Source organism: Paralichthys olivaceus, chromosome 21 (assembly GCF_024713975.1).
Source record: "Paralichthys olivaceus isolate ysfri-2021 chromosome 21, ASM2471397v2, whole genome shotgun sequence".
Taxonomy (NCBI): domain Eukaryota; kingdom Metazoa; phylum Chordata; class Actinopteri; order Pleuronectiformes; family Paralichthyidae; genus Paralichthys; species Paralichthys olivaceus.
In genome coordinates, this window is record NC_091113.1 from 4,163,254 (window position 1) to 4,190,926 (window position 27,673).

The 27,673-nt window shown below is 46.1% G+C and overlaps 3 protein-coding genes, 1 long non-coding RNA gene and 1 other non-coding gene across 6 annotated transcripts; 2 read left to right on the forward strand and 3 right to left on the reverse strand.

Moving 5' to 3' along the window:
- Positions 1-296: 296 nt before the first annotated feature.
- trnag-ccc (transfer RNA glycine (anticodon CCC)) lies at positions 297-367 on the reverse strand. The gene has a single exon. It is a non-coding gene; the product is annotated as a tRNA-Gly (tRNA).
- A 203-nt stretch (positions 368-570) lies between these two features.
- prdm9 (PR domain containing 9) lies at positions 571-4,972 on the forward strand. Of its 2 annotated transcripts, none has more exons than XM_020104757.2 (7): positions 571-695; positions 932-1,059; positions 1,156-1,239; positions 1,576-1,844; positions 1,934-2,001; positions 2,274-2,464; positions 2,644-4,972. In XM_020104757.2, exons 2-7 carry the CDS (start codon positions 966-968, stop codon positions 4,722-4,724), a joined length of 2,787 nt encoding a protein of 928 aa, XP_019960316.2. In that variant the 5' UTR covers positions 571-695; positions 932-965; the 3' UTR covers positions 4,725-4,972. The 2 variants fall into 2 exon arrangements, with proteins under 2 accessions (XP_019960316.2, XP_019960315.2); XM_020104756.2 differs by having other exon boundaries at positions 575-695; positions 948-1,059.
- Positions 4,970-21,829, reverse strand: ppp1r9bb (protein phosphatase 1, regulatory subunit 9Bb). The gene is made up of 11 exons (XM_069517014.1): positions 21,690-21,829; positions 20,066-21,424; positions 11,906-12,038; positions 10,939-11,059; positions 10,284-10,388; positions 8,826-8,958; positions 7,656-7,808; positions 7,486-7,539; positions 7,140-7,369; positions 6,961-7,057; positions 4,970-6,471 (listed from the first exon to the last, which is right to left on the reverse strand). The coding sequence occupies exons 2-11, from the start codon at positions 21,353-21,355 to the stop codon at positions 6,421-6,423; spliced, it is 2,367 nt and encodes a 788-aa protein (XP_069373115.1). The 5' UTR covers positions 21,356-21,424; positions 21,690-21,829; the 3' UTR covers positions 4,970-6,420.
- Positions 21,830-23,835: 2,006 nt separating this feature from the next.
- On the forward strand, positions 23,836-27,078 carry sgca (sarcoglycan, alpha). The gene is made up of 11 exons (XM_020104748.2): positions 23,836-23,991; positions 24,245-24,373; positions 24,469-24,620; positions 24,922-24,988; positions 25,091-25,289; positions 25,367-25,535; positions 25,638-25,846; positions 25,984-26,010; positions 26,511-26,693; positions 26,787-26,813; positions 26,908-27,078. Exons 1-11 carry the CDS (start codon positions 23,955-23,957, stop codon positions 26,909-26,911), a joined length of 1,203 nt encoding a protein of 400 aa, XP_019960307.2. The 5' UTR covers positions 23,836-23,954; the 3' UTR covers positions 26,912-27,078.
- LOC138405984 (uncharacterized) lies at positions 24,535-27,547 on the reverse strand. The gene is made up of 3 exons (XR_011239655.1): positions 27,409-27,547; positions 24,751-24,778; positions 24,535-24,672 (listed from the first exon to the last, which is right to left on the reverse strand). It is a non-coding gene; the product is annotated as an uncharacterized lncRNA (long non-coding RNA).
- Between the last annotated feature and the right edge of the window lie 126 nt (positions 27,548-27,673).

Here is a 27,673-nt window from a genome sequence, read left to right on the forward strand (position 1 = left end):
GTGACCGGGTAGAGTCTGGGGACACTTCCTGTCCCCCCCTGCCATGTGTCCCCCCCCTGTGTCTCACACACACTTTTAACTAACGCAACAACCAAAACGCGCAGATGGCTAGCATGAGCGCGAGGCGGGCTCGTTTGAGTGACGTAGGTGACGTGAGACAGAGACTCGCGTGGGACGGGAGGTGCAGCGGGACTGTCTCTGTGGACATGAGACAAGAGAGTTAGCTGCTGGGTGTGTGTGTGGGTTGTCAGGAGGCAGAGAAACGTGCGGGATGAGGCAGGAGAAGGAAAAATACGTGCGCCGCCCGGGAATCGAACCCGGGTCGCAAGAATGGGAATCTTGCATGATACCACTACACCAGCGGCGCGGATGCGGTTAGAGGTGACTGCTGCTTAATTTAGCCTATATCATGTTTATTAATTATTGTTTTGTTGCGCTATTGTTTTTGTTTTGACTCGTTGTAAAAGTGCGATCGTGAATAAACAGCCCAGCGATTCTTGCGTCATCACTTTTATTTGGGAGAAAACAAAAACAAACAAAAAAACGGAAATGTGAACCCTTACGCTGAAAGGAACACGTATTCACTTCCGGGGGAGCGTCCTCGGGTTGTGGTGTTTTAGCCTGACTGAGATGTTTCACTGTTTTCAAAGCTAGTTAGCAAAGTAGCAGCGGGGATATATAGCTTCTGTGCAGAAGTAGGTGCAAACTTGTTCTTGTATAAATGTAGAAACTCTTCCTACTGCGTGTTATTCTGCTGTATAATGTCTCTAAGCTAATTCTGAGCGGTTAGCCTGGTGAATGTCCAATGTATTGTGATGCTAACTAGCTACATGTTGATGCTAGTGGGTTTCTAGCTGCGCCACCATGCTAACGTTAGCTGTTGCTCATCCTGTCGTGTTCCTTGTATCAGTGTGATTTCATTTAACCACAGATCTTCATGTAATCAGCCCACAGAGGCTGCACTCATGTCGGGCAGGAGCGACGAGGTGGAGTGGGTCGAGACAACCGAGGAGGTGGTTGAAATCGAGGAGTGTTTATCACCTGATGACAACACCCAAGGTTTCCATTTTCATTTCTGTTTTTAACACCTGATGACCTGATGTGGTTTCACACACGTGTTTGATAAATGTGTACTTGTTATTGTTGTGATTCCAGTTTTAGATGCAGCAGAAGAACCTGTGCAGAAGTTACTGGAAACTGTGGGGAAAGAAGAAACCTCAGAGGCTGATGAGGGTTTTTGTGAGTTTAAGATACTGGACTTACATAAAGTGTAGATCTGATCTTCATCCAGATTAACACAAAGTGCAGCAAATGATAACTCTCAAACATTTATAATCTTTACGAACATTGTGTCTGTAAATTGATCCAGAGAGATGTAAGTGAAGCCTTGGATTTACTAACTGGTTGATTCTACTGTGGAAGAATTAACCTCTAAATCTAACCCAACAATCATACACAGCAGTGTAGATCAGACCTGCAGGAGGAATACAACTTCAACTCTGTTTATAAGTGGTTTAATATGGAAATGTATAAAGAACATTAACTTTATTCCTCTGTTTTCTTTATTTTTCGCAGACTGTGAGGAGTGTCTTCCTCTCTTCCAGGACCAAAGTGACACTAACGGGCCGTCTTTTATCCTTGACTTTCCAACGAGCGTGGGCATCCCCCAGAGGGCCCTCCTCACTCTGCCCTATGGGCTGATGATAGGCAGGTCGAGTATTCCCTGGGCAGGCGTCGGGGTCATGAATCATGGACCGGCGGTGTCTCCAGGAATGCACTTTGGACCATTTGAGGGGGAAGTGACAACAAGTGAAAATGCCATGGAAAGTGACTTTGCTTGGGAGGTGAGCTCAGAAAAGCCAAAGTGAAAATGAGTCTTTAATCGTGGTTTAGTGTCATTCTTATAACAATGTCTCGTTTTCCTTTTCTGCAGATTTACAAAGGAGAACATGAGTTTGACTACATTGATGCTGCCAGGGAATCACACTCAAACTGGATGAGGTAAGTGATGGTTGTTATGTCACTGATGTTTTACACATTACCCTCATTTCTGAGGACATACACACAACCAATGCCTCCAAGGAACACTGGACACTGGAGGTAACTACAATGCTAATGCAAATCACACAGTGTATATAAAGATCCAAATCCAAATTATCCCGGACTGACACATCCTCAAGTCACAAGTATATCAGTGGCTTTAGATCAGCTAAAGTAACCAGGAGTTAATCTTCTGTTGTTCCATGTTTCTAAGCTTCTTTCTTCAAACACAGGTACGTCAACTGTGCTCGTAACAAAGACGAAACCAATCTGCTGGCAGTTCCTTACAAAGGCAGCATCCTGTTTCACTGCTGTCGCACCATACAACCTGGAGACGAGCTCATGGTGTGGCCCAGCGACAAGCTCCTCACCCACTTCAGTGAAGCTTGGACCCAGATGTGGCTTATGAAGTTAAATTCAGCAGGTACGATCACTCACTAGTCACAAACATATATATAGAAGTTGTCAGCCTGGATTTTATTGGCTGTTCTCCTATTAATTAGTTACTATTGTCATTTCACAATCACCATGATTTCAATATTATTTTCATATGTGGTCAAATGAAGCGTGACAGTAACGTTTTCCTCTTCTTCCTAATTGTAGAGAATAATACAACTTCGACATCTCAGATCTTCCTGTGCCCCCATTGTCAGCTTTCCTTCACTACAGAGGCCTTTTTCCATCGACACACAGAATACTTCCACACACAGCCTGCAGGGGGCTGTGCAACACCTGCCGCTGAGGATGCTGACCCTGAAAATCCCACTGCCGACCCCGACCCTAGTCCCTCTGTAGCCTCCCTGGTGGTGTTATCTGTCGATCCCGTCGACTCCAAAACATGTGAGGACTGCGGGAAGATCTTCAAGCAAATGCCTCACCTCAGGAGGCACAAACTTTGCGTCCACTCAAACAAGCGCCCCTACTGCTGCTCACAGTGCAGGCGAACTTTCAGCCAGGCATCTGGACTCATCAGACACCAGCTGGTTCACAGTAAGCAGACTGTGCTAAAAGCTCCTAATCAAGACGGTGAGAAAGAAGAGACCTTGACACGGACGAGGTCAGAACTTTCTAAATCTGCAGATCCATCTGTAACTGATGAATCAAAGGAAATGAATGTAAGTGAGAATCTAGAAGAAGCTATGGATGTAACTGAAACAGAGAGGATGTCTGCAGCAGAGGCAGAAACGTCTCAGTCCAACTGTTCAGACTGTGGAAAGAGCTTCAGGAACGATGCCTCCCTGAGAAAGCACAAGGCTACTGTACATCAGATGTTGCGTCCGTACGTCTGCACCGTGTGTCAGAAGTGCTTCGGCCAGTACCACGACCTGACCAGGCATCTGCGGCTTCACCAGAAACAAAATGAAAGGAAAGAAGCAAAAAGTCAGGCTCCAGTTGAAAAAAGCATGTTGCCCTTTAGCTGTGGTGAGTGTTCACTGACGTTCTCCTCGGTGGATTCCCTCCAGCAGCACATCAGTGAGCTCCACTCAGAAAATACCACAGTGGAAATGCAGGATGATGTCGATAATGATCAAAGCCATGACGCTGATTTTATTCCACCTCCCTCCGTGGCTGAATCCGTTGAATCCACCCGGAAGCAGCCCTCTCAGAGGCCTCAGCGACTCGCGGCGAGATCTAGGATTTCTGACATAACCAAGCTCATCGCTCCAAAACGTAGGGCAGACGCCGGCAAGAAGCCGCCAACCGCCTGCGCTCAGACCGAGCAGAGCGGCACTGAACCAGAAGCACCTGCCGCCAGGAACGTGAAGTACAAGTGGTTCAGCTGCAACAAGTGTAAACGAACGTATGGAAACCCGGATGATCTCAAAGCCCATAAGTGCGCTTTGAAACAGCTCAAGTGCGGTCAGTGTGGGGCAACCTTTAACAAGTCTGGCTTCCTGAGAAGACACGAGCAGACGGTGCACGCAAACGCAAAATCGTACCGCTGTGACCGCTGCGATAAAGTCTTCGTGACGCCCAGTAAACTGAAACAGCATCAGAAGAGCAACACTTGTATGAAGTATCACTGCACATCTGAGCCGTTTTCCTGCTCCTTCTGCCAGTTCTCCTTCACGATGAAGAGCTACCTCATCAAACACATCAAGCGGCACCACCCAGTGGAGTTTCTGTCACACTGCGAGTCGGACAGCCTAATGGATCAGCTGGAGGAAGAGCAGGGGGAGAAGGAACATACGTGCCCCCACTGCAGGAAGAGCTGCGCCAGCGCCAAAGCTCTCAAGTGTCACACGTGCTTTCAGCAGGTGAAGGTTCTGTACCTCTGCACCGACTGTGGAAAGGGCTTCACGAACCACTACAGTCTGAAGCAGCATCAGCGCATCCACACGGGCGAGAAGCCGTACAGATGCCCTCACTGCGACAAAAGCTTCTCGTACACCGGGCAGCTCAACGTGCATCTCAGGACCCACACCGGGGAGAAGCCGTACCTGTGCACCCACTGCGGAGAGAGCTTCCGGCAGTCGGGAGACCTGAAGCGGCACGAGAGGAAGCACACGGGCGTGAGGCCCTACAGCTGCCCCGAGTGCTGCAAGAGCTTCAGCCGCCCGCAGAGTCTGAAAGCTCATCAGATGCTCCACATGGGACAGAAAATGTTCAAATGCACCCAGTGCGGTAAGAGCTTTTCAAGAAACTATCACCTCAGGAGACACCATCAGAAGATGCACATGTAATCACATCACATAGTTAATGTTGAAGAGTTGCAGATATTTTATTTATGTCCTGTACATATGATTTAAACTTAAGCTTGAGTTTGTTTAAAGAGAAAGAAATTCATAAACAAACAAAGGATTCTCCGATTCAATTTATTCTGTTGATTAAGTCAATCTGAATAAAGTAAAGGGAGATGCACATTCACATAAACCAAATGCTCGTTTCACAATGTCAGCTTGCTTTGAAATAAAAACCATCTTGACCGTTACTGTTGACCATTTATTCCACAAAACATACAATGCAAAGCATGTGCACTGTACAAGCCTTAATATTATGAAAATACTCATAACCATGCCTTTTTTTCAATTTGTTAATCTTTGTTTTTGTCGTCATTTAGATCTACTACTTGTTTTACATGACACAGTATAACGTTGTCTATTGAACATTGCTTTTGTAAAGTTTTTGTCCTTGTTAGCTTTCTTATTTCCCACCTGGACTATATTATAAATATTACGTAAAATATTTCAGTCTCACCTGAACTATACAAACATACTGGTATATGACAAGTTGACTCGAGTTTCATTTTAAACTGTGCGTAAATTGAAACAGGTAGAAACCTGGCAGTGTTTTCCATGTGCTACACACAGCGGTGCCAAGTGCAGCTGCTGGTTTGTTTTTGTTTAATTCTGCAACTTTGCTGCTGGTAACGGCTCCTTTAACACCCCGGTCCAGTAATGTTTCTCACATCAGTAGTCCTAACTAATACCAGTTACACAAGTCCTTGACAACATCCATTTTTAGAAGGGAGGAAAAAAAGATCCATTTTCATTTGTGGCACAGCAGTAGTGGAGGCTCGTCTCTGTGGTCCTTTTTTTTTTTGTTGTATTTTCAAAGAAGCGAGGGGTTGAAACTGGAGGATCGGTCGCTCGTTACTGAGTCTTAATGTGTAAAAAATACACAAACACTTCTGAAAGGTAGGCAGCAGGTGGTTTTCAAGGTTAAGTGACAAGACCCCTATGAAGGTTGGGTTACCGTTTGTACAACTTCAAAAAAACAAAACAAAAACAAAAAAAAAACGTCTCATTCCCGTTTAATTCCTCCGTTCCAGTGAAGCACCCGGTGTGATGTCTTCTTCAGTGCAATCTCCGTCCAATTTACACGTCTTCGTCACATAAAATATACAACAATCCTCAATCTCATTAGTTTATATTATGTTAAATGTTATACACATAATAAAAATTTTTACAAACCAAATTGATTGTTAAACCACACAGTATCACATCTGTACAAACTCAGAAAATAAAGAGGTCACGAAACTAGTCAAAAGAAAGGAGGTTTTTTTTTTTTTTTGGCAATTAAAAAGCAACAGCATGGTCTGTCACAAAACAACAAATTAAGGGATTAAATACTGAACTTATAAAAAAAGGAACATTACATCTAGAGCTCAACAGAGTCTGTATTCGTTGATGATAAGATCCGTTCTTCACGTTCCCATTAATGTTAACAGAAAAACAATGATTCCGAAGGGTTGAAATGACTGAAATACAAAGCCTGGGCAGGGTGGGGGGGGGACACATGTACAGTATGTGACCGGACACCAAGCTCAGGTCGGAGAGAAGAAATACCCTGCGGTTCATTGCAAGTACTACAACACAATCGTCTACTTCATCTGGTGAAGTTTCTGCTTTCTGAGACACACGACGGAGAAAAAAAGGCTTATAAAGGTTCCGATTTCAGCTCCTCCACCCGGCACTCCAGGTCCGCCACCTACAGAAGACACGTTTAATGAGCAACTGCACTTCAGGTAGGGTTTTTTTTTTTTTGAGCTGTAAACTCAGTATTTGTATGTGGATCTTTGATGAAACAACACTTTGAACACAATGTGTGAGTCTCGTCAGGGTTTTAATAACAACCCAGACTGAGTAAATATGTTCCTCTTGGGGTTTTGTGGTTGTCGCTAAAAACTAATTCTAACGCTTGTAGAAATGTCACAAGTCTAACTGAGTCTTGTCAGACTGTTCTCACAAGAGCTGAAAAAAAGCTGAATTCTAGCAAACGAATTTAAGACGTGCACATTTATATATAGAAGAAACGTTCTGAAAAGCACGTCGCAGCTTCTCATTTTATATCTCACTCTCTCTCTCTATTTTTGACTTTCCGTTTGCTCGTAGTTATTATTCACACAGCTGCCCGTTGACTATATCTGAGAGTGAAAGCTACGAGCACTAGTGAGGCAGCCTATGTTACCTGCAGTACCTGTTCTTGAAGCTGTCCTGACTCCTCTTTCAGAAGGGAGGCCTCAGCCCCAACTTGTGCACAACGCTGGGTCTCCTTCTTCAGGTACTCAATCTCCCTGATGACGGCAGAACATGACAGATTAGCTTAACTCAAATTTAATACACATGTCACATAATTCTGTAATTCCAGCTTCTTACTTCTGCTGATATTCCTTGATCAGCCGTTTGGCTTTGCTGTACTTGCGCTCCAGGGCCTGGTACTGGGTCTGCGTCTCCTTCAGGTGCTCGTCCACCGCCTGGCACAGGCTCTGAGCCTCCATCCAGTAGCCCTCCAGCTTCTCCATGCGCTCCTTGTTCTCCTGCAGCGTCTGTTCCAGCTGAGCCTTATCCATCCGCCAGCGCTGCTTGTCCTGCTCCGCGTGGTGCAGCTGGAAAGACGGTGAACAGACACACAACCTCTGAGCTTTAGAATAATCCTGTAGGACTAGTATAACATGTTATCTAGTGTAAGATAAGTAATAAATAACAACATTTAACACCTTACCTTTCTTTTCAGCTGCTGGATCTCAGCCTGCGTCACAGCATGCTTTATTTGGAGCTTTACAGCGGAGAGACGACAATTTTAAATACATGTGTTAATTTAATGTACACGAGAGGAAACGAGCTGTGATTAGACGAGACATGTTCCAGTTGAATGAGGAGACGTCTGCTCACCTCTTTGTATTTATGGGCCAGTTTCTCAGGATCCGTCTCCAGGGGCGACATGTCCTCGTTCTCTGCCAAGTCAAACACCTCGATGGCGCTGGGATACGGCGGACTGACCTCCTCATCCTCATCCTCTTCTTCATCTGTGCCATATTCTGCACCCTGCAGGGAGGAAGGTTACAGAGCTGATCTCCACCATCTCATAACTAACGTCGTGCAAGTGGGACGTGACGTGTGGACGGATCAGCCAAAGAGGTCTGTGTAATTTGGATTGCTGTGTAATAACATAGCAGTATAAGGACACTAGATGGTGCCAAACTCAAAAGAGCAGACTGTTCTTTCCATTAAACAACTGACTGCTTTTCAAGAACCACCCACCAGCCCCCCCTTCATGGATGGGGAAACTTCCTCTCAATCATCATAATAAAACTACCGGTAGTTTTCTGCACTCGAGTTCAGTTTCAGTAAAATTAAATCTGAGACACAACGATTAACAAAGCGAACGTCCTCCTGCGTCACTAAATTTGAGTCATCCTGATTTGTCCCCATTTTGGAGCTCAGCTTATGTTTTAATCAGACTGATACTACATGCTGGACGGACAACGGCGTGGCTTGGCGCCAAAATCACACACTCTATGCTGCCACACCAGACCGAGGCGCTTCTGTTCACAATGGCGCAGAGTAACATTTCATAATCCCGAAGGGGAACCAAGGACACGTGCGGCCAACGAATGATTTTGTGCTTGAACAGGCTGAAAATGTTACGTAAACTTTAAGACTATTCAGCGATTTCTTTTCGTTCTGTTGTCAAGTAGAAGTGTTTCCTGTTCTTACACTGAGCGTTGATCATTCATTCACATCACTGGATTTAATATTGATAAGAAAACATCTGAGCTGTAAAAACATTCAGGCTAATCACATACTTTGTCTTATTTTCTAAAAGTGTTTCAAAAAAAGTTTGTTGTCCAACTATGACGTTAAAATCTCGAGAATCTTCTTTGAGAAATTAATTCATGAATATATGTGTATGCATGCAAGTGGTGGGGGAGGGGACGTAAGAAAATGTATTAGTAAGCACTGCACACTCACTCCTGCACCGTGCACATGTGCACACTGCTGCACCACCACCGATTCGAGGGAGTTTGCATTCCCCCCCCCCCCCCAGAATGTCTGACTGACCTCCTGCTCGTCCATGTACTGGTTGTAGCGCTGCTCCATCATCTCCCTCTGCCAGCGCTCCTGCTCCAGGGTCTGCTGGATGAGCTGGGCCACTTCGCTCTGCTCGCCCGGCTTCTCTCGCCCGATCACAAACCTGGGTTTCGGGAAAATCACCATTAAAAACAACATCCCCGATGAGCCACTTAACCCAATCATGTTCGAAAGGGCCACGTCCTACATCTGACATGGTATAACGCTGCGTGTGCATGATGAATAATACATGACGACCACTGTTTTTCATATATAATATTCTGCTCAGAGCTTCTTCCTGTTCAGAGGTAAACAAAGGCAGTCTGTGTGTCGTCGGCCTCGTCTGCGATTAGGATCAAACCCGACTCTGGTTCAGCTCATCGTACAGTTCATTACAGAGGCTTGCAAGCTTCCTGATTGAGGTTCATGAATGTTTATCACATATATAGACGGTGAAGCAGGGAAAAGTGCAGTGACTCACGATGAAGACGGTTATTAAGCTGCAGCCTTTCAATTTCTGCTGCACTAACGGGTAATTAAATGACAAATACACTTCCTGTTTCTGTCTGTGTGTCTCCCTGACGGTTTTTTATTTTTATTTTTATTTTTTTAAATAGGCCGGAGCCCTGTGGTACCTTTCACCACCACTGCAGCGGATCCATAATGGATGAGCCATCTATGGAGGCCTCAGATCTTCGAAAGTCACACAACACTAATAATTACAGCGCTGACCACCGAACCCTGAATTATGAATGAGCTTCACTGACAAAAGCGGCACAAAGGGAACAGACCGCTCCACCCAAAACGCCAAAGAGGCTATAAATAGACTTCTGGCATTTCAAATCAATACCTCTGATGCCGGCTGGCCTGATATTTTTCTGTGGAATCTTCAGGCCTTATCATCTGAATGTGTCCAAAAGGAGCTTTTCATTACTGACGGGCAGCCATGACCCTGTGAGACGCGAGATACACATCTACAGTCTGAATGAGCAGGATGTGGTCGAGGTCAGTCCCCCGTGTGCAGACTGACTCTTACATCAGGAGGAAACCACCTCTTTGAGCAAGAATGCTGTGTGTCACTGTGGCAGTGGAACTAAATGACCTTGTAGTCACAGCCAAAGGCTTTAAAAGGAATAGTTCACCAAAAAAGGAAAATTCACTTATTACCTACTCACCACTGTGACGACAAGTCCAGTGTGTGTATGGGTTTCATTTTTGGGTGAACTATCCCTTTAACAGACCAAGGCCACTGCAAAGGTTAAGTGTAAAAAAAAAAATTGCTGCTAAGAGCTAGCAGGGCCAACATGCTAACAAAGACAAAGCTAACAGTTATCTACCATGTTCACCATTTGGCTTTGGCGCGTTAGCTTGCTAGCATTTGCTTCAATTTCTTTAAAAGTGAGTCAGTGTTGTTGCAACAAGAGCATGACTGGTGGGAGGAGCTCTTACTTGACGGTTCCTGAGGTGTTCCTGAGTACATTGGCGGCAAAAGTCTGGGTGACTCCAACCAAACTGGTCCCGTCCACCTCCACGATCAGATCGTTCACCTGGATCCTGCAGGACAGCGCCGAGGGAGAAATGTAGGATTTTACAGTTCAACTGTTGTTCCACTGAGTGAAACCTCTTTATACCGACGCCCACACAAACCGAGCTCCATTTATAAGTCCTCGTGCACGGCAGCGAGACGCGGTTGAAGTTGGCGAGAACAAAAACGAGACCATGAAGCGTCCACTCCTGGAAATAGCTCACCTCGTGTTCACATGTGTGTGCAACGCAAAGGCTGCACGCAAAGTTTGAGCGAGGGCATTTCATTTTTACGGGGTTTCTTCACAGGAAAGTGAATCTAACAAACTGAAATGCAGCTTTTGCAAACTACGTTCAGTTAACGTCTTTAAAAGAAAACTTCGAACTTTCTTTCTTTTGTTTCTTTACTTTTTTTATTTCCTTTTAAATATAATTTAACATGTTTTTAACTTATAATCTGTTCTCTGGCATGAATTACATTTTAACAAGTTTTCATCTATATTTTGTCTAAAGCACTTTGAGCTGCATTTCTTTCTATCATTATTATTATTATTATCATTATTATTATTATCATTATTACCTGCCATCCCTTTGTGCTGCTCCTCCGTCTGTGACCGTCTTGACGAAGATGCCCAGCTTCTCCAGGCCCATGTCAGCTCCTGCACCCATCCCGATGATACTGATGCCCAGGCCATCGCCATCTGAAAGAGAGCGAGGAACGTCAGCCCTGCCGTTACCGCAGGGTTATCCACGTTTTTACAGGTTTGGGGTTAAACTATACAGTAGAAGTCTGAGGCAGTGACTTCACGTGAGTGTCATCACCGTTGAGATTTTCATGTTTGGTAATAATCTGTGGCTGTGGACTGAAAGATTTGGTATTTTGCTCCCTGCACCATCAGTTCAAAGGAGCAGCGCTTTACCACAGAGGAGAACAAAATGAAAGGTGTTTAAGTTCAAGTTAAATTTGTTTCTCACTGTAATGAGAGTCAGTTTTTCACTTCATACATTCTTTTCCTTCACTGCCTTTGTCGGAGTATAAATCTATCGATGCCACAAGTGGACCAATCACAGCTCTTGATGTCATCACCTCAATGCATAGTTATGTTTTTTGGGGAGGTGCAGGTCAGGGTTCTGTGCGTATTCCACGCAGAAGCATTTGAATTTGGCTTAACTAGCGACTTTGTTTTTACTTGACTGAATCAACAAAGCCAGTACACACAGCAGAAATATTTTTTATATCTAACATATGGTATCCTGTGTAATCTGCCCTGTACACAATTCTAAATATAGTTTTCTATAAATATATTAATGCACCATAATGTTGGAGGGATGGTGTTGGTGTGGCTCACTGGGGAGAAGGTAAAACCATTGCACTGTCTTTGCCCTGTGGGAAACAGGAGGGCTGACAGACGGCAGAGTGTGAACACTGAAGGCCACTTTAAATTACATTTTCAGTGAACCAGATTATTTTGGTTTTAAAAATGATGCCTCAAACTCTCAGTGGGGAGTTAAGTTACGCTTTTTCTGTGAACCATAATGTTAGGTACCTTTCTCCAGCTCTGCGGGGAACAGGTCCAGCCTCTCCACCCTCTTCTCCAGCTCGTACTCGGCAGATGCCGCCATGGGATCCACGTCTTCGTTTCGCCGGTCATAATCCTCGTTGGGGTAGGTGGCAAACACCTGCAGGAGGAGACAGAAACACTCGGTCAGACAAGGTATTGATTCTTAATTATTCTTTATATACAGTCTACCTTTACCTGAACATAGATTTGGGGATTTCCTGGAAAAAAGTGGGTGTTTGTTCTGTCAGGAACAGTTGGACACTTGCGCTTATTTGCTTGAATTAGATGCAGAGACTCGTATCTGTCGATGTAAAGCTGCTTTCAGACATGCACTGTAGTCTGGACATTTCCCCGAGTGAGGCCTCCTGCTAGATTCAATGTCCGGACCCAAGTTTCTTGACATTTTCCAAAGTTCACGTCTCATAAAAGGCTCAAGTCAAGCCAGACGACAGTTAGCTTAGCACATAGCATCAATGAGTCATTTAATTCTTGGCAAGAAAACAGATAATGTCCAACTCTTCCTTATATTGATAACCTTCCAACTCAGTGCTTTGTTTTAACACTGCAGAGAAGTCACCACCAAAGGTCGAATCCTTGTTAAGCCCGTGATAAAATGAAATTTGCGTTTCCGTACGGGCCCCTCTCTTTTCTTTGCAGCCATGCTGACTTATCACTGCTTTGTTCTACTACCCGGTTCTTCTTGGGTTGTTTCCAAATATAGCAACTGCTACTGAAAATGCACGACTTCCTGTGCACTGCGGGGAGCGTGGTAAACGTTGAACCACTCGTGTGTTCCAACGGGTGAGAGGGAAACACGTATTTACACAGAAAATGTGGAAGATTGCATATTAATCTTGTTATTGCATGAATGTTCACATTTAAATCCTGACATCTGTCTCTGCTTAAGTTAATAGAAACTTGTTAGATTGGAAATCCAGTGGCAGACTTTTAAATGAGTTTGTTATCATTTAGCTGCAGCAACAATTTGACACAAAACAGCTTCTCAAGTGAGTCTTGTTTATAATCATTTTTAAAAAACCTCTGTCAACGCCCAACAGTCCCTTTATGAAATCACATTTCTGCACCAAATTCACACACACACACACACATACACACACACACACACTTAAATATCAGTCCCCTGAATGTGCCTGATCATTATCGTTAACATCCATGAACTATTTTCTCAGAAATCCAAATGAAAAAATGGAAACCCCCTTAATATCTAACAAAGAAAGTGAAAGAATATTTCCCAGATCAAACTCCAAAACTGTCACTGGTTCTTCCCTGAAGAACTGATAATAACTTACCACCGCTGTTAATACAGACATAATTCAATTGAAATTCATCGACCAGCTCAACCGAGGCGGCCGCGGTTTCCTCGAGGCCTCGGAGCCGTATCATTTCACAGCGGTAATGTGCACCGAAAACACTGTGGCGAAAAAAATCAATCACAGCCACTGAAGTTGCTCACATGAAGAGAGAGAGAGAGAGTGAGAGGCCTCTGTTTCCAGGGCCAGGCTTCCCACATTCACTCCGGTCTAACAGCATGACAGTTTACATAACCACCTCCAGCATGCTAATGGAGGCCTTCTGCAGCTGCACACACACACACACAGACAGACACACACACACACACACACACACACACACACACACACACACAGCTGAATGTTTAAAAGCCCTCACTTCTTCCGAGGTGATTATGCATGCACCACCTTGCACGGTCCACTAGCCTCACTGATTCAGAGCCGGACCTTCTTCCTCTTCTTTCACACATTCTTTCTTTACTTTATTTAACTTCAACACTTCTCTCATCCCTTTGTTTTCTTCCGCTGCCGCATTTGAACACTTTTATTTTCTCTCTTTGTTTACTTTGCTCCGTCCCTCTCTGGCTGCTCCCTCAGCTGTTCAGTTTTTCCATCTGCGTTACAAACGCTCGCATCTCGTAGCTTCGGTGCGACTCATCCTCGTCTCCCTGGCAACCGCACAGTAAAGACCCTGTCAGTTCTTGACAGCGGCTCTGAAATGAAACCAGCCCCTCCACTCTCCATCCGTTCAGTGTGGTTGTATTTTCATGCATCATCGAACACTGTACAAGCTTCTACTTTGAAAGCCTTCATCACCCACAGGAACAGAGGTCAAGATACAGTTTTCACCAAATCACTGTCTCATCATCACACAAGTGGTGACGAGGTCTTCACCTGCTCGCGATGGGCAGAATTGGCGTCATTTTCTAGACCCGCATTTAAAATGCTAAATTATCAAATTACGGTTTCAAGCTTCTCCAATGTGGATTAATTTCATAGTAAACTGAATATCGACGTATTAATCCATGATGAAAATAAGAATTATTTGAGAATACAGCCCCACAGATATGATTTAAATCACAGTTTCTGGCATCAAATTTGGACCTAACCCTGCTGCCGATAACAGACAGCGTGGCAGCAGCACGGACGTCTAATGGCTTTTGATTTAGGTTACCTTTGTATTTAGAGGGATTAGCAGAATGTGGATTACAGACGCACAAACTACACTGTTTGCATCCTAAGTAAAAGAGCATAACAGCGCACGCCAGGCCTGCGTGGCCACAGTGCACCGCTTCACTCCTTGAGTTTAAAGATCAAGGGGCCACAGCTGGTGGATCGGCGTGCCCTCATTTCACAGCCACGACGCTGCAGAGGATCAGACGACGAGGCTCTGCTGCGTTTAACGTGGCACTGGAAAAACATTCAGGACGTGCGCTGTGACCCGCAGCCCTGAGCGAGTTCGAGGGCCGGTGCCTTGCTGAAGGCCTGGCTGCTCTCTCGGCCTCACGGACACTTTCACTCCCTGACGTCGACAATGACCCCACTCTGGGGCAGACAGACTAATTGGATCCCAGCATGATCCAACATTTTTCCTCACATTTAGCAGCAGCGTAGTGGAAGAACTCCTCGGACAGAGAGGTGGCTATCTTTGGAAGACAAACACTGGGATTAAAGGCAGGGTGGCGGAGGAGGGGGGGTGGAGACGGACACTGTTCCAGTTGTGGCAGATAGTAGGTCAGAGGAGCTAACAGATGGCCAGGAAACTCCCTTCCTCCCTCCCTCTGTTACCAGCAGCCTGGGATGTCCTACAAAAGCTCAGCTAGGAGCTCTGGAGCCTCTCGCCAGCTAACAGACTGTGTTTGCATCTATAACGACGCCCGCTCGGGACAGTAACGTGTATAATAGAAAACCATTATGTGACAGCTAACACTTTACAATGCAGCTGCCGTGACAGAGGCGATGACTAAATGATAGAGCTGCAGCGGAGGCCTTGGCTCTCCTGCAGCGTGGCTGCATCTTGATGGACCTCTGGCTACACTGTGATGTAACACCGTGGTGGTTAAACTAACAGGACGGTGCCCCCCCCCCAGCCACACCGCACCCCACTGTCCACAACAGCATGTCAACCGCCATGTTTCTTTTGCTTTTCATTCTCTGAAGGCAGATCTAATTTTGGATTCAGCCAATAGGATGTGTGGGGGTGGTGCCATTGGTTTTTCACAACAAAAATAGCACCTTTCCGCTCAGTCTCCCCACAACACCCAACTTTCCACAACTTTTATTACCCTTTCCATTCTTCCAATTGTTTCAGCCGGTCTCCACTTCTGCTTTAAAACGCTGCAGTGAATTAAGGTGATTACCGAGCATGACGGTAGCGCTGTGAAATGGCTGCTCCTGCTGTTTAGTTAGACATATTAAAACCAAAAGAAGCACTTCTCCTCTGAACGGCCCAATGACACCTCCATTAATTGCTTTCCCAATCGACCACAGGTCAAACATGTCCAGAAGTGGCAGGTAATTGCTTCTAAATCCTCCTCAAACTGGGGGTTAATCCAGATCCCAGATGTACGACACGCAGACAGAAAATAAGGATGAGGCCCCTCGTGGACGCCACCGCACTGGGCCACTCTCCCCCAGCCAAAAAAATGGATAAAGTGGGCTTGTCATCGTAATGGTTGCATGGCAGCAGAGTTCATCCATTTTGGCAGGCCAGTGTTTGGTCAGCAGTCGTATTTAGGCTTAGAGCTTACTCCGGGGAGAGACATGACAGCAAGAGAATAAGGTCAACAACAGACGACTCAATTGTATGTGGATGATACAGAGACTTTACAACTACATGACTATACTGCACACATCACTGTATGAATATTTATCTAGATATACTAGTATTCCTTACATTATTCTTTATTTGTATTAGACTACAGTTTTTTTCTATATATGTATATTTCATAAATAGTTACCGCCGCTACCTCCAGAATTTGTTTAAGTTTAGAGCAGATGCGGAGGTCAGACAGTATTATCTTAGGCAAAGAAGATGTATGGTCTTCGAAACTTGAAGGCTTCAGTGCAGGTGCAGCCTCACAGATCAGTGCAACCAGCGTCTGTTGTTCTTTAAAAGCTCATCAAGACGAGGGCAGGTTGGATAAGATGAGACGAGCACTCAGACATCATGAGTGAGACGTTGCATAACGTGGCTTGTCGCAGTAAACTGAGCCAACGTGGGCGCATCACGCTAAAATGCTTGCAGCCCACCACCACCACCACCGACACTGCAGGGCTGAGAAGTGGGACAGAGTGACCTTGCTGATAATCCATCTGCTCTGCCGCCCCTCCTGGCTGCGAGCAGCGCACTGTACGAGACGCCTCCGAGTCTAAGTAATAGACAGTTTGAGGATACCTCAGACATATGGTGATGCATTACCACTCCCCTGGGGCCATCGCTCACCGGCTGACCCGAGCGGCACACATCAAACCGCCAAAAGGTTGCATTATGGGTATTCTTTGTTTTACAGTTTGTGATGGCAACCTTTAAAATAAACTCTATTCCTCCTCCCTCTGTTTGTGAGATTTCAACACCCTCACTTTATTATGATATAAGAAGAGTGATGGTTTGTGTTAATGATACAGTGTGAAAGAAAATCATAGGTGTTCTTTGAGCAGGCTGGAGGGACTGCTGTGTGTAGGCAGCAGACACCCAGGTGTGTGTCTGTGTGTGTGTGTTGTGTTGTGTTGATTGAGGGGAGTGTTAGAGTAGGCACTGAGTGAGCGAGGTGATTAAGGTGCATGAAAAATAAATCAGATTATTTTTGGTTTGGAGGGAACACAGTGTCAATCCAGAGGAGATTATCTATTTTATCTTTTACGACAAAAACCAGCACAGCACAATCGATGATTTAAAAAAATCACCACATGCCACAACATGAACTTAACCATACACTCACACCGAGTGATTAGAGAAGGAAGCCTAAACAACTAGAAAATAAATAAGACGGCTTCCTGCGTTCGACGGGGAGGCAGCCCTGAGAGGCGAGGCGGGTCTGTGACGATAACAATGCTGCTATTTTTACTAACAGTAGGAGACTGGTGACAAAGAGCGAGAAGGGAGCGAGAGAACGAGCGTCAGGAGGAGCAAACAAAGGCTCGAGTGTGAACTCTACCCGGAGCAGAGCTGCTATTTTTTGCCGGCTTGAGACGACGAGGAGAGACAGAGACGAGCGTTCACAGAGACAGACATGTGCCCAATGCGTCCAACCGCCATCTCCACAACAAGACGTAGCTGTGGCCCAGAGCTGAGGGGGAAATATGCACTGAAATAAATGGCCACTTCCTGTTTGGAGCTGACACCGTGACTTCAGAGCGACAGAGCCGTTATACAGTCGCATGACATTTGAGCTGCATAATATCGCCCCTCCCATTTGACCTCACCCCCCCCCCCCTCCTCTTGCTTTTAGTCTCACCCACCCCTGCATCAATCTCCATAACAAAGGCCTCAATGATACAGTGTGAAAGGACGCAGCGGGAGGTTGTTCTCTGGTGACGGCTGCAGGGTCACAAACAAGTTCTGCTTTTTTAAATCCAAGCCTGAGATTTGACTTCTCTATATCGCAGCAGAAATAAATGCTTCCTCCTGCTCCATCCTCGATCTCATGAGGACGAAAAGTCTGTTTTCTCATTTTCTTCTGCTTTAAACTTTCAATGACGGAGACACCAAAGCTCCGGAGAGAGTAATATGGGATTTATGGGATTTTCAGCATGGGGGGGGGGGGTTTAGATCATTGTGTGGATAAAAGAGCTCAACACAAGAATTTGAGTGTTTCATTTCTCATTTGCCTTAAAGCTGCATTTCCTATTTTTTAAATTGAAGTATAAAATAATGTATTCGTAAAGCTTTTGTCACTTCCTTCCCTTCCTGGTGGAGATATGTTTACAGCCAGAGTTTCTCGTGCATCATTGATGCCTCGACAAACACGTTAAATGAATTATCTTCCTCATTAAAAAACATTTTCTCATCGTTTACGTCTTTATTCATATTGTCCAGTAACCGCTCCTCTTCCTCTCTTAGCTGCTCAGTTGCGACATTTCTTGCAGCACTGTGACCAAAACGCCTTTCACTACACAACCATAGCTTCGTCAATGGGAAACAAAGTGTCTCAGAGCAAGCCACACTTTGAAATCGGCAACAGGGGGCGCTCATGCTCGTGCCCAGGACATGCTGACCTCTGCCTCTTCCTGGACAATTTCCAGCTACTCCCCCTGTCGCCTACAAAGAGCAGAGAATGGGCTAAAACTTTCTGGGAGCAGTCATGTCGTCCATCTTTGTTTACAGCCTACGATGATAACTCTGGACGGACGCTCTGATTCTGACACATTTTGGTCAGAGAGCCCGATTTTTGGTATTGTTGCCACGGCAACGCTCATCAATAGCTTTGTTTCAATTCCAGTTCAGGAGCCGCGTCCTTCGTCGGACAACTAAGGCTTCCCCCAGGCCCAACATATCCCATGATGCATTGCGCTTCAGTGACGAATAAATGCAAGTACTCAACAACAACACACATTCGAAAAAACATCTTTCCAGCGTTTGTTTTTTTGTTTTTTTAAATCAACCAATCAAGAACTTTCTCGTCTGTAGCTCTGTTGCTAGGCGACGGCTGCAGGGGCAGGACAAACCGAAAAGCAGACTGTATCATTGCGGTTCGGGCGACGCGATCTATGAAGCCGACGTGTGTTGCGGAGACTTCGTCGGCTGAAGTACGCGGCCCCTGACACAGGTTAGGAATGTGAACGGTGGAACTTCTGAAGGACAGACTCTGAGCTCATATTTACATTTCAGGCTCTGGTGTGTGAAGACGCTGCCGGGCCAATGTGCAGCCAAGAGAGGAGAGCAGCAGCAACTTTCAACTTGACTGGACGTGATACAGGACAGGAGCCCTTTGTCACAGGAATGGTTTCTGTGTGAGGGAATGTGTGTGTGTGTGTGTGTGTGTGTGTGTGTGTGTGTGTGTGTGTGTGTGAGATGTTCAGTATCAGGGCCCACTTCAGCTGCCTCAGACCTTGAGGCGGAGCGGAGCAGTGAGTCTGAGCTGCAGAGGATCCGATGCTCCACTCCGGATCATTACACCACCCACAGACACACAGAGACACTTTAAATCAACTCTACCTCCTCCTCCTCCTCCTCTCCTCCTCCTCCTCCTCCTCTCCTCCTCCTATCCCATCTCACTAGTCCAAGAGGAGATTTCTCGCTTCCTCTCACTCACACACTAAAAACACTCCATTACTCATTCAGCTCCTCATCCACTATCCACTCCTCTAAAACAGGGCTAATTATCCGAGGCCTTTTTTTTTTGCTGCTCCTCCTCCTCCTCTTCCTCCTCCTCCTCCTCTCTCTGCACCCCCACCAGGCAATTATTTACAGAAGCAGCTCTAGATAAGTATCTACATCGCAGCTCTTTAGGGGCCGTGTCAGCTGCACAGCAGGAATGCACGGCCATCCATTGGCAGCAGGGGGAGACTGGTGAGGGGATGGGGGGGGGGTGTTTTAGTGATGTGCACAGCCCCTGTGTTGGAACAGGGTGAAAAATCAAACACGTCAGCATCATTGTGACACAGACAGAGGCTGAGAGAGTTCATTAAAACAGCTGACGGAGATGGCTGCGACTGAAACCCGCTGGATGAACTTTGAGGTCAAGTTCAATCATCAAAACAAAGGAGGAGGAGAAAGGAAAGACAACCAGGGTTCAGCTCCTCGGCCTCAGGGGGTGTAGTCTCACCTCCTGACATCTTCACACCTGGAATCAGAACTGTTAACTTGGTGTGTTTGCAGATCATGTGTCCTCACCTTGATGGGATCTGTGCTGAAGCGGATCTTCCTGGTCGTGGGGGGGCTCTCCTCCTCAGGCAGCCCAGTAATCTCCACACAGCTGGACTCTGGCTCGTAGCTGTCGTCTTCCTCCTCCTCTTCCTCCTCCTCGTCCACTTCCCCGTCCTCCCCCACCGCGCTGTAGGTGCTGATATCCAAAGAGTCCAGGCCCGACCGGTCGTCCCTCAGTGTCCTGTCCTCCTCCTCCTCCTCAGCATCCTTCTCCCTCGCCTCACCTCCCTTCAGGTCTTCTCCGTTCTCCACAGAGATGCGGATGTCTCCCTGCAGTGTTGTGCCGGAGGACTGCGAGGGTTTGACCTCAGCACCTGCGTCTGAAACCGCCTGTCCTCTCTCCTCACCCAGGGGACGCTCAGAAGTTGGGGAGCTTCGACCAACACCCTGGCCCCCATTGATGCCCTCAGACGGGGGAGTCAGCCTCCCCCTGGGGCCCCTCGGAGGCCCCTCTTGGTCCCTCTGATAGCCCACGTCCTCGTCCTGGCCGCCTGCTGCAAAGGCACTGACTCTCTTCGTGATTATTTTGGAGTTCAGCACACCCACCTTGGCGCTGACCCCTCGGGAGGGCAGCGGTGGGGTGGAGGAGAGGCGGTGGAGGTTGTTCCGGAGCTCGGCTGCCCGTTCGAACACGGCACTGAGCTGGCTGACGGTGGGGGACACGGCCTCGCTGGTGTCCAGGCTGTCCAGGGACTCGGTGCTGCCGTTGAAACGAGCCATCACGTCCAACCTGCCGTCCTGGAAGCTCGAGGCCTTGTCGGTCTTCAGCAGGACCCGGGTGGTGGCCAGCTTCTCCTGCTGCTGCTGCTCGAAGATGCGGCGGGTCTCCTGCAGCTTGGAGTAGCTCGGGGACGAGGCCCGCTGGTGCCCATTCTCCGGTTTGGGGTCGAACTTGTTGACGCGCTCGGACACGGTGGACCCGAGCTTCAGGAGCGCGCTGTGGTCCACGTTCTCGTTCAGGCTCCCGGCTCTGGGGAGGGAGAGACGCACCGATTTGTCCGCGCTCCTGCCGCCGTCCTCCGCCTCGGCATCGACCGGGACCGTGGTCTGCATCTGCTGGAACATGTTCTTGATACGGTGCACGTTGGAGCCGTACCTGCGCCCCCGGGGGCCGTCCTGCAGGTCCCCGTTCGAGGCGCTGTCTTTGACGGGCTTCAGGGCCTGCATCCCCGCCTCGTACGCGTTCCTGTGCGGGGACGGGCTCCGGAGCGTGGAGCCAGAGCCGGTGCTCTTGGATGTGGATTCGGTCTTCATCATGGTCGGTCAGGCGGCGCAGCGGATGCTCATGGACGGCATGTCTCCTGTCTCAAGCCCCCGGCGGTGAATCTGTGTGGACCCAGACGAGCCCGGCAGATGGAGAGAAACAAAAACAACAGATCGCATTAGAGGAGGAGGAGGCCCTGTCTGCATCCGCTGCAACTCACGTCCCGATGCTACGGAGAAAGTGTGCACGATGCATCTGTCATTAGCACGCTCGCAGCTACACAATGAAAACCTGCAGCAGATAATTGCGTTAGTCATTAAAAAGCAGATATTTGCGCAGAGAAGTGGAGCAGCGCGGATTTGCCGCAGCTGACGACAGATTGCTTACGTTTAATCCCTTTTTCCAGGCAGCATCATTTTGATCTGTTCATTCTGGAAGCTGCAGATTTCTGCTGCTGCTGCTGCTCACAGCTGCTGCTGCATGGAGGAGCAAGCCCCGGGTCCTAGTGCCATCCTCATCCTTCTCCTCCTTCTCCTCCTCCTCCTCCTCCTCCTCCTCTGGGTCTGTGTGCAGCTGCAGCATCACTGAGACTCATTCATTTAACACCTGCAGAAAATACATGACTGCTGTCATGTGTTGCACTGATTTCATCCACAACACACAGTCGAATGTTTTAAAGTTTGAGGTAAACAACAGAATAAAGATTGAAATGATGAAAAATACAAGAAGAATAAAAGATAAATGAACTGTTGCAAAAGCTAAATTTGGTGAAAAATAAAAGAAATGAAGGCTCAAAGCAGCTTTTCATATATATGTGTGTGTGTGTAAGAAACACAGGTTGAAATTGTAAAAAAAATTGTGAAAATAAGGTAAGATAAGATAATAAGGTGGTAATTTAAGATAAGGTGAGATAATAAGGTAAGGTGAGATCATTTAAGATAAGGTAGGGTAGGATAATAAGAGAAGATAAGGTAAACCCATGTGGAGAAATGCAGCATTCCTTTACACCTTCCAACCCCCGAGTCGAATTTCAATCAATCAATCAGATTCTATTTGTAGAGCCCATATTCCCAAATCACAATTTGTCTCTTAGCTCTTTTAACGAGGTGCGACATCTTCTGTCCTCGACTCTCAACAAAAGTAAAACTACCAAAAAAAAACAATTAAAAAAAGGATAAAAACCTGGAAACCTCAGAGAGACATGTGAGGGATCCTCTCCCAGGACGGACACAAGTACAACAGATGTCACTGAACACTATAAATACTTCATTCACAACATCGATGAGAAGAAACAGTTTGTAACATAAAGTCAGAAGGTCGGAGGACCCTCACCACCCGTGACTTCGAAATCCAAGATGGCTGACCCGTGTATCAACAGTAGTGAAAGCTAGCGAGATGCCTCGTAACACGTTTCTATGAAGTGGTTTTAACAATGGCTCGCTGGCTGACATAAACATTGTTCCCGTGCGAACACTATGAACTCTGGTTATTATGGTGTGACGTCATTCCGAGGGCCGAGCTCTGAGGTGTAATGGAACGCGGGAAAAGTCCAGAGGATCTCCAGAGTTCAGTGCACGTCTGAAAGTGAGTTCATGTTTAAATAGACAAAATGTTAATGTATGTTTGAACAAGTCAACAACTTCACAAGTATCACAGCCACAGTTCAAAAACTGGGAAGTACTGCACTGACCACCTGTCACACCCAGAACTGAGTTCAAACAACAACAACGAGTCATTTCTGTGTCATGGTGAACTTTCTAAAGTTGATTTTGAAAACTGCTTCATCATTAAAGTTGTATTATCATTTTTAAATGTTTAAAAAGTCTGACAGATCAACCTGAGGTGTCCTGAACTCGACTCTCACTAGGACCCAGTGAAACTTCCCTCACGTCAAACCCCCTGGTTCACTACCACATCCGTTCTTCTCAGGACGCATCGTCGCTTCCTGCATCTGTCAGCACAGACGCACGAGCATCATCACAGACAAAGCACCGACCTGCTGCTCTCGTTCTGATTCACCTGCACGAACACAAACTCTCTCTGAGTCTCACACCAACAACATGTCATGTGTCCTAAACTCAGTCACTGTATCTGACAGCAGAGACTCACCGACCCCGAAGGACACAACTGACGGGACAACGTCCACAGAGACTGAGCTGCTGTCAGTGAGGCAACAGCGCCACCTAGCTCTGCAGTGAACGTGATGGTGTGCAACCTGAGGAAAGAGAGAATAAAATGAACGTCTTTCTGTTTATAAAACTTTAAATAGTTTCTCATATCAGTTTTAAAAAAAAATCATTTTATTAATGATAGTAAATACCTTTTATTGTATTTCTGTTATTTTAATTTTATTCCCTGACCTTATTTAACTCCTTTATATTCATTGGAGAAAACACACAAATAAGATTTTGTCTCTAAATCCGCACACTGTTGTGTTTTCTATGTTAAAACATGTAAGTTTACTTCCGGCTGTAAAATAAACGCTGACACAACCAGGAGCGATAACCCGGCTTCTGATCTCCTGAACATTCTCAGTCTCACACTGACGCCGGATGTTATTATAGTTGTGTGAAGTATAAATAGACCTGACGCGTCGCTGGCTGAGACCAGGCCCCTCTCCGCTTGCCTCTGTCAATCAAAAGCCAAAACAAGATGGCAGGCGGCAGGAGCTGGGTCTTCTTCTTCACAGGCAAGTTTATTTTCACACTTATTTAACTTCTCCATCAGTGACAGGCCTCCATCCTGCTGCAGTGTCAGATCTGTGTGTGTTTTATTCCAAACTCGATGTCAGCTGGGACAGATGATAGGCCCCACTGTCAAAACTCCAACATCAGGGAGGTGGGGGGGGGGGGGGGGGGGGGGGGGGGGGGGGGGCTCTTTAAACTGTTTGAAGTCAAGTTAAAGTTTTAAGATGAATCTCTTTTTCAAACTCGTCCCCTCAGTTTGTGCCGTCGCTTTGTTTGAGGCCAGTGCAGAGATCAAGTTCACCATTCCTGTTGGGAAGTTTTTCACACACGAGCTGATGAGAGAAACTTTCCAGAACGACTTTGAACCTTTGTCTAAACTCTACGGTGAGACCCCGAGTCATGAATTCACCCGTTCAACAAAATTAAACTGTATAATTGTTCTTATTCTGTTTATCTCTCTCTCTCTCTGTGTCATGAAGCCGGGCGCTTGAACGATGACCCCATGATTTTTAAGTGCATCAGGCAGAATTACCCAGACCTCCCAGAGTGGCTGCGCTTCACCCACAGGCATCCCTTCGATAACGGCTTCCTGTACGGCACGCCAACGTCCCCGGGGAAAAGTATAATCGAGGTATGATGTCATCATTTGAACCAAGAGACACACAAACAGGAACCATGTGATACTGTCAGAATAAAATAAGCCCACATGATCACTCTCAGCATGATGTTTAAATAAAGTTATAACTCTAAAACATACTCACAGAGGAGGCCAGGGGGGTTGGAGGGATTCTGGGAAATGTAGGAAAATAATTAGTATTGCAGAAGTACAATATAAATATAACAATAATAATGAATATTGACGTGTGAAATGTTTTATAAAACAATTAAATCTCTGGATTGATTTATTATTTTGATGAACTCTTTTCTGACAGGTCTACGCCATCAACAAGCGGAGCTATGACACTACCAGACAAATACTCGTCATCAAAATCGTTGCAGGTTTTTGCGATTTAAATCTTATAATATATGTATAATGATGGTATTGGTAATAATGAATGATTTTTATATATACATATATATATATCCTTGTGTCTGGTTCAGAGAAGCTTCTGCCTTATCAAGCTGAATTCTTCATCAAGCTGAGGGAGATTGAGAAGGTGCTGCCCTCTCCTGTCCAGGATGAGATCAAGCAGGATCTGCAGAAGTTGTGGGACACTGAGGCCTTGGAAATCATCAACATGACCAACGCTCTGGACCGGGGGGGCAGAGTTCCTCTCCCTCTCGCTGGACACTTTGAAGGGTAGACGGACAGATTCCCGCAGCTTCAGTGTTTGGGCTGAAATACGTGTTGATTAAAAACCTGCCTCTCTGTGTCAGTGTGTATGTGAAGGTGGGGTCTGAACAGTATTTCTCAGACTGTCTCCTGAGGGCCCTGACGCCCGAGTACCAGCGACAGTGCTCGTCAGGGGCCAAGGTCAAGATCCCTGGAGGCTGTAACTTCTGCAGCATTCCCAGCAATTGCATCAGCTGGTGCAAGATGGAGCTGGTGACACAAACTGACATTTGCTCTAAATATAATAATGATGTGAGATTTAAAGCTCAGTTTAACACACTCTCCTCCTCTGTCCTCCTCTCTCCTCCTCTGCAGTTTGACCTGACCAAGCAGGAGCCGGCTCCTCCTGCTCCCACCATGGGCTCCGGGATCCTGGAGGTTGGAGGTGACTTCGTTCCTCCCGAGTCTCCCCCGAGCAGAGACTTCTTCCCGGACTACATGGTGACGGTGATTGTTCCTCTGATCCTCGCCATCATCCTGTGTCTGCTGCTCGCCTACATCATGTACGGCAGAAGAGAGGGAATGTACGTATCCCTATCTTTACCTCTACCCCCCCCCCCACACCAGGGAAAGACCTCCTGTGATTTAACTGAACAGAAATCAAACCTCTTCATTGATCCCAGTGAGCTTTGTCAAGTAATTCTTTTGTTTTTTGATTCAGTGAAAAGAGGAACGCAAGAACAAACCAGTGAGTACAATTTCTTTTTCATTGTTTTCTGGCTGATGCTGTTACGAGACTTATTTCAGTGGTGGAATGTAACTAAGTACATTTACTCAGTAAAATGTTGAGGTACTTTGATACTTTAAAGGGAAATATAGTTTTTACTCCCCTACTTTGATGCGACCTCCCGGAAATGATCAATATTGATGGTAGATGGAATTATCTGAAAATAACTAATGTGTTAGTTGTCAGAGTAAAAATATTTGAATACTCTGAGATTTTATGAAGTAGAGCCACAGTACAGAGTAGCAAAATATTCAAAAACAACGTAAAGTACCTCAAAGAACTTAAGTAAAAAGTGATGTGAGGTAATTTACCCTCTGACATGTGAAGTTTTCAACCATTCTCATGGTAAAAACTTTCCGAATCACAGTTTGAGTCCCTTGTTGAACTGACGCTGAATAATAAACTCAATAAACTCATGTGAAGCCTGAACACAACTCACACTGTGTGATCCTCCGCTGCAGAATCCAGCTGTACCACCACCACACCATTCACGGCAACACCGACGAGCTGAGGAACATGTCGGGGAACCGGGGCGTTTCTCCACCTCTGTCCACGCTGCCCATGTTCAACAGCCGCACCGGGGAGAGGGCCGCTCCGCCCCTGCAGTCCGACAGCCCCACCATCCCCCTCATCATGGCCCAGCAGTAAGACCCTCACCCACTTTTATGATTTCTGTCACTCTTCCCTCAGAGACGTCGACTAACACAGACTTGTCTTTCCTCCCCTCGTCTGTACAGTGACCCCTACAGCGACACACTGCCCAGGTAAACACGCTCATCAGACGTCCCCCCTATTCTTTATTACTGACGATTCAAAGCATTTAGAAAACACAGATCCATTGTTTCTTCTCTTTTGCAGATAATAAGAAGAATGACAGAGAACGTGTCGTTCATGCACCGGTTTGCTGCCACAGATTTTTGCAGTGAGAAATGTGTTTTCTTCTTCTTTGCCTCCATTAAAATTGATGAAGTGTGCAGTTTTTCATTGTTCCACCCTATTTCATTACTAATAAAAATATCTAAATCTTCATTTATTCAGTCATTGTTCCATCACTTGTAATCTGCCTCTTTAGATTAACATCCTCACCCTCCACTGCACAGATGCCTCATACAGCTCATTACTACAGGAGGAGGATTCACATGACACAGCATCTAAAAACACAGAATTACTTCACTAGTAGTAAAAGAATGGAACTTTTAATGTGTAGGAGACACAGGAGGTAACATAACAGAAGGCTGAAGACGCTCGTTAAGAGTTTCTGCCCGTCCAGACTAAAATCCTTGATTTCAAACTTAATCAGAGTCAGTAGCATTTTCAAACTTCTCTATAAATGTGGAGTCGTGTGGGAGCCAGACGTACCTGTAGCAGGTTTCAAATGAAAACGTGGTGGTTTGGATGTAACCTCAAATCACCAAAATAACACCAAAAAAAAAACAAACACAAAAGAGAGAATCTCCACCAGGCTTCGTTAAAAATTACGAGAGATTCTTGTATCAAAGTGCAAAACAAAATGCAGCTCTGGAGCCGGTTCATCTAAAGAGCAGTGACTGAGGGAGGTTTGCTGCTCCTCTGACGACCTGATGGGATTCAGGAGTTGTCGATTCCTCCACTGAGAGGAGGTGTG

Excerpts from the sequence above, each read along its gene's own strand:
- prdm9 (XM_020104757.2), top strand. The coding sequence starts at position 966 with ATGTCGGGCAGGAGCGACGAGGTGGAGTGGGTCGAGACAACCGAGGAG. Across the intron at positions 1,845-1,933 it reads AAAGTGACTTTGCTTGGGAG|ATTTACAAAGGAGAACATGA; the intron begins GTGAGCTCAGAA and ends CCTTTTCTGCAG. Across the intron at positions 2,465-2,643 it reads TATGAAGTTAAATTCAGCAG|AGAATAATACAACTTCGACA; the intron begins GTACGATCACTC and ends TCCTAATTGTAG.
- ppp1r9bb (XM_069517014.1), bottom strand. The coding sequence starts at position 21,355 with ATGATGAAGACCGAATCCACATCCAAGAGCACCGGCTCTGGCTCCACG. Across the intron at positions 10,389-10,938 it reads GCAGCACAAAGGGATGGCAG|GATCCAGGTGAACGATCTGA; the intron begins GTAATAATGATA and ends GCTGTCCTGCAG. Across the intron at positions 7,370-7,485 it reads TCCAGCAGCTGAAAAGAAAG|CTGCACCACGCGGAGCAGGA; the intron begins GTAAGGTGTTAA and ends CCGTCTTTCCAG.
- sgca (XM_020104748.2), top strand. The coding sequence starts at position 23,955 with ATGGCAGGCGGCAGGAGCTGGGTCTTCTTCTTCACAG. Across the intron at positions 24,621-24,921 it reads CGGGGAAAAGTATAATCGAG|GTCTACGCCATCAACAAGCG; the intron begins GTATGATGTCAT and ends CTTTTCTGACAG. Across the intron at positions 26,011-26,510 it reads AGGAACGCAAGAACAAACCA|AATCCAGCTGTACCACCACC; the intron begins GTGAGTACAATT and ends CCTCCGCTGCAG.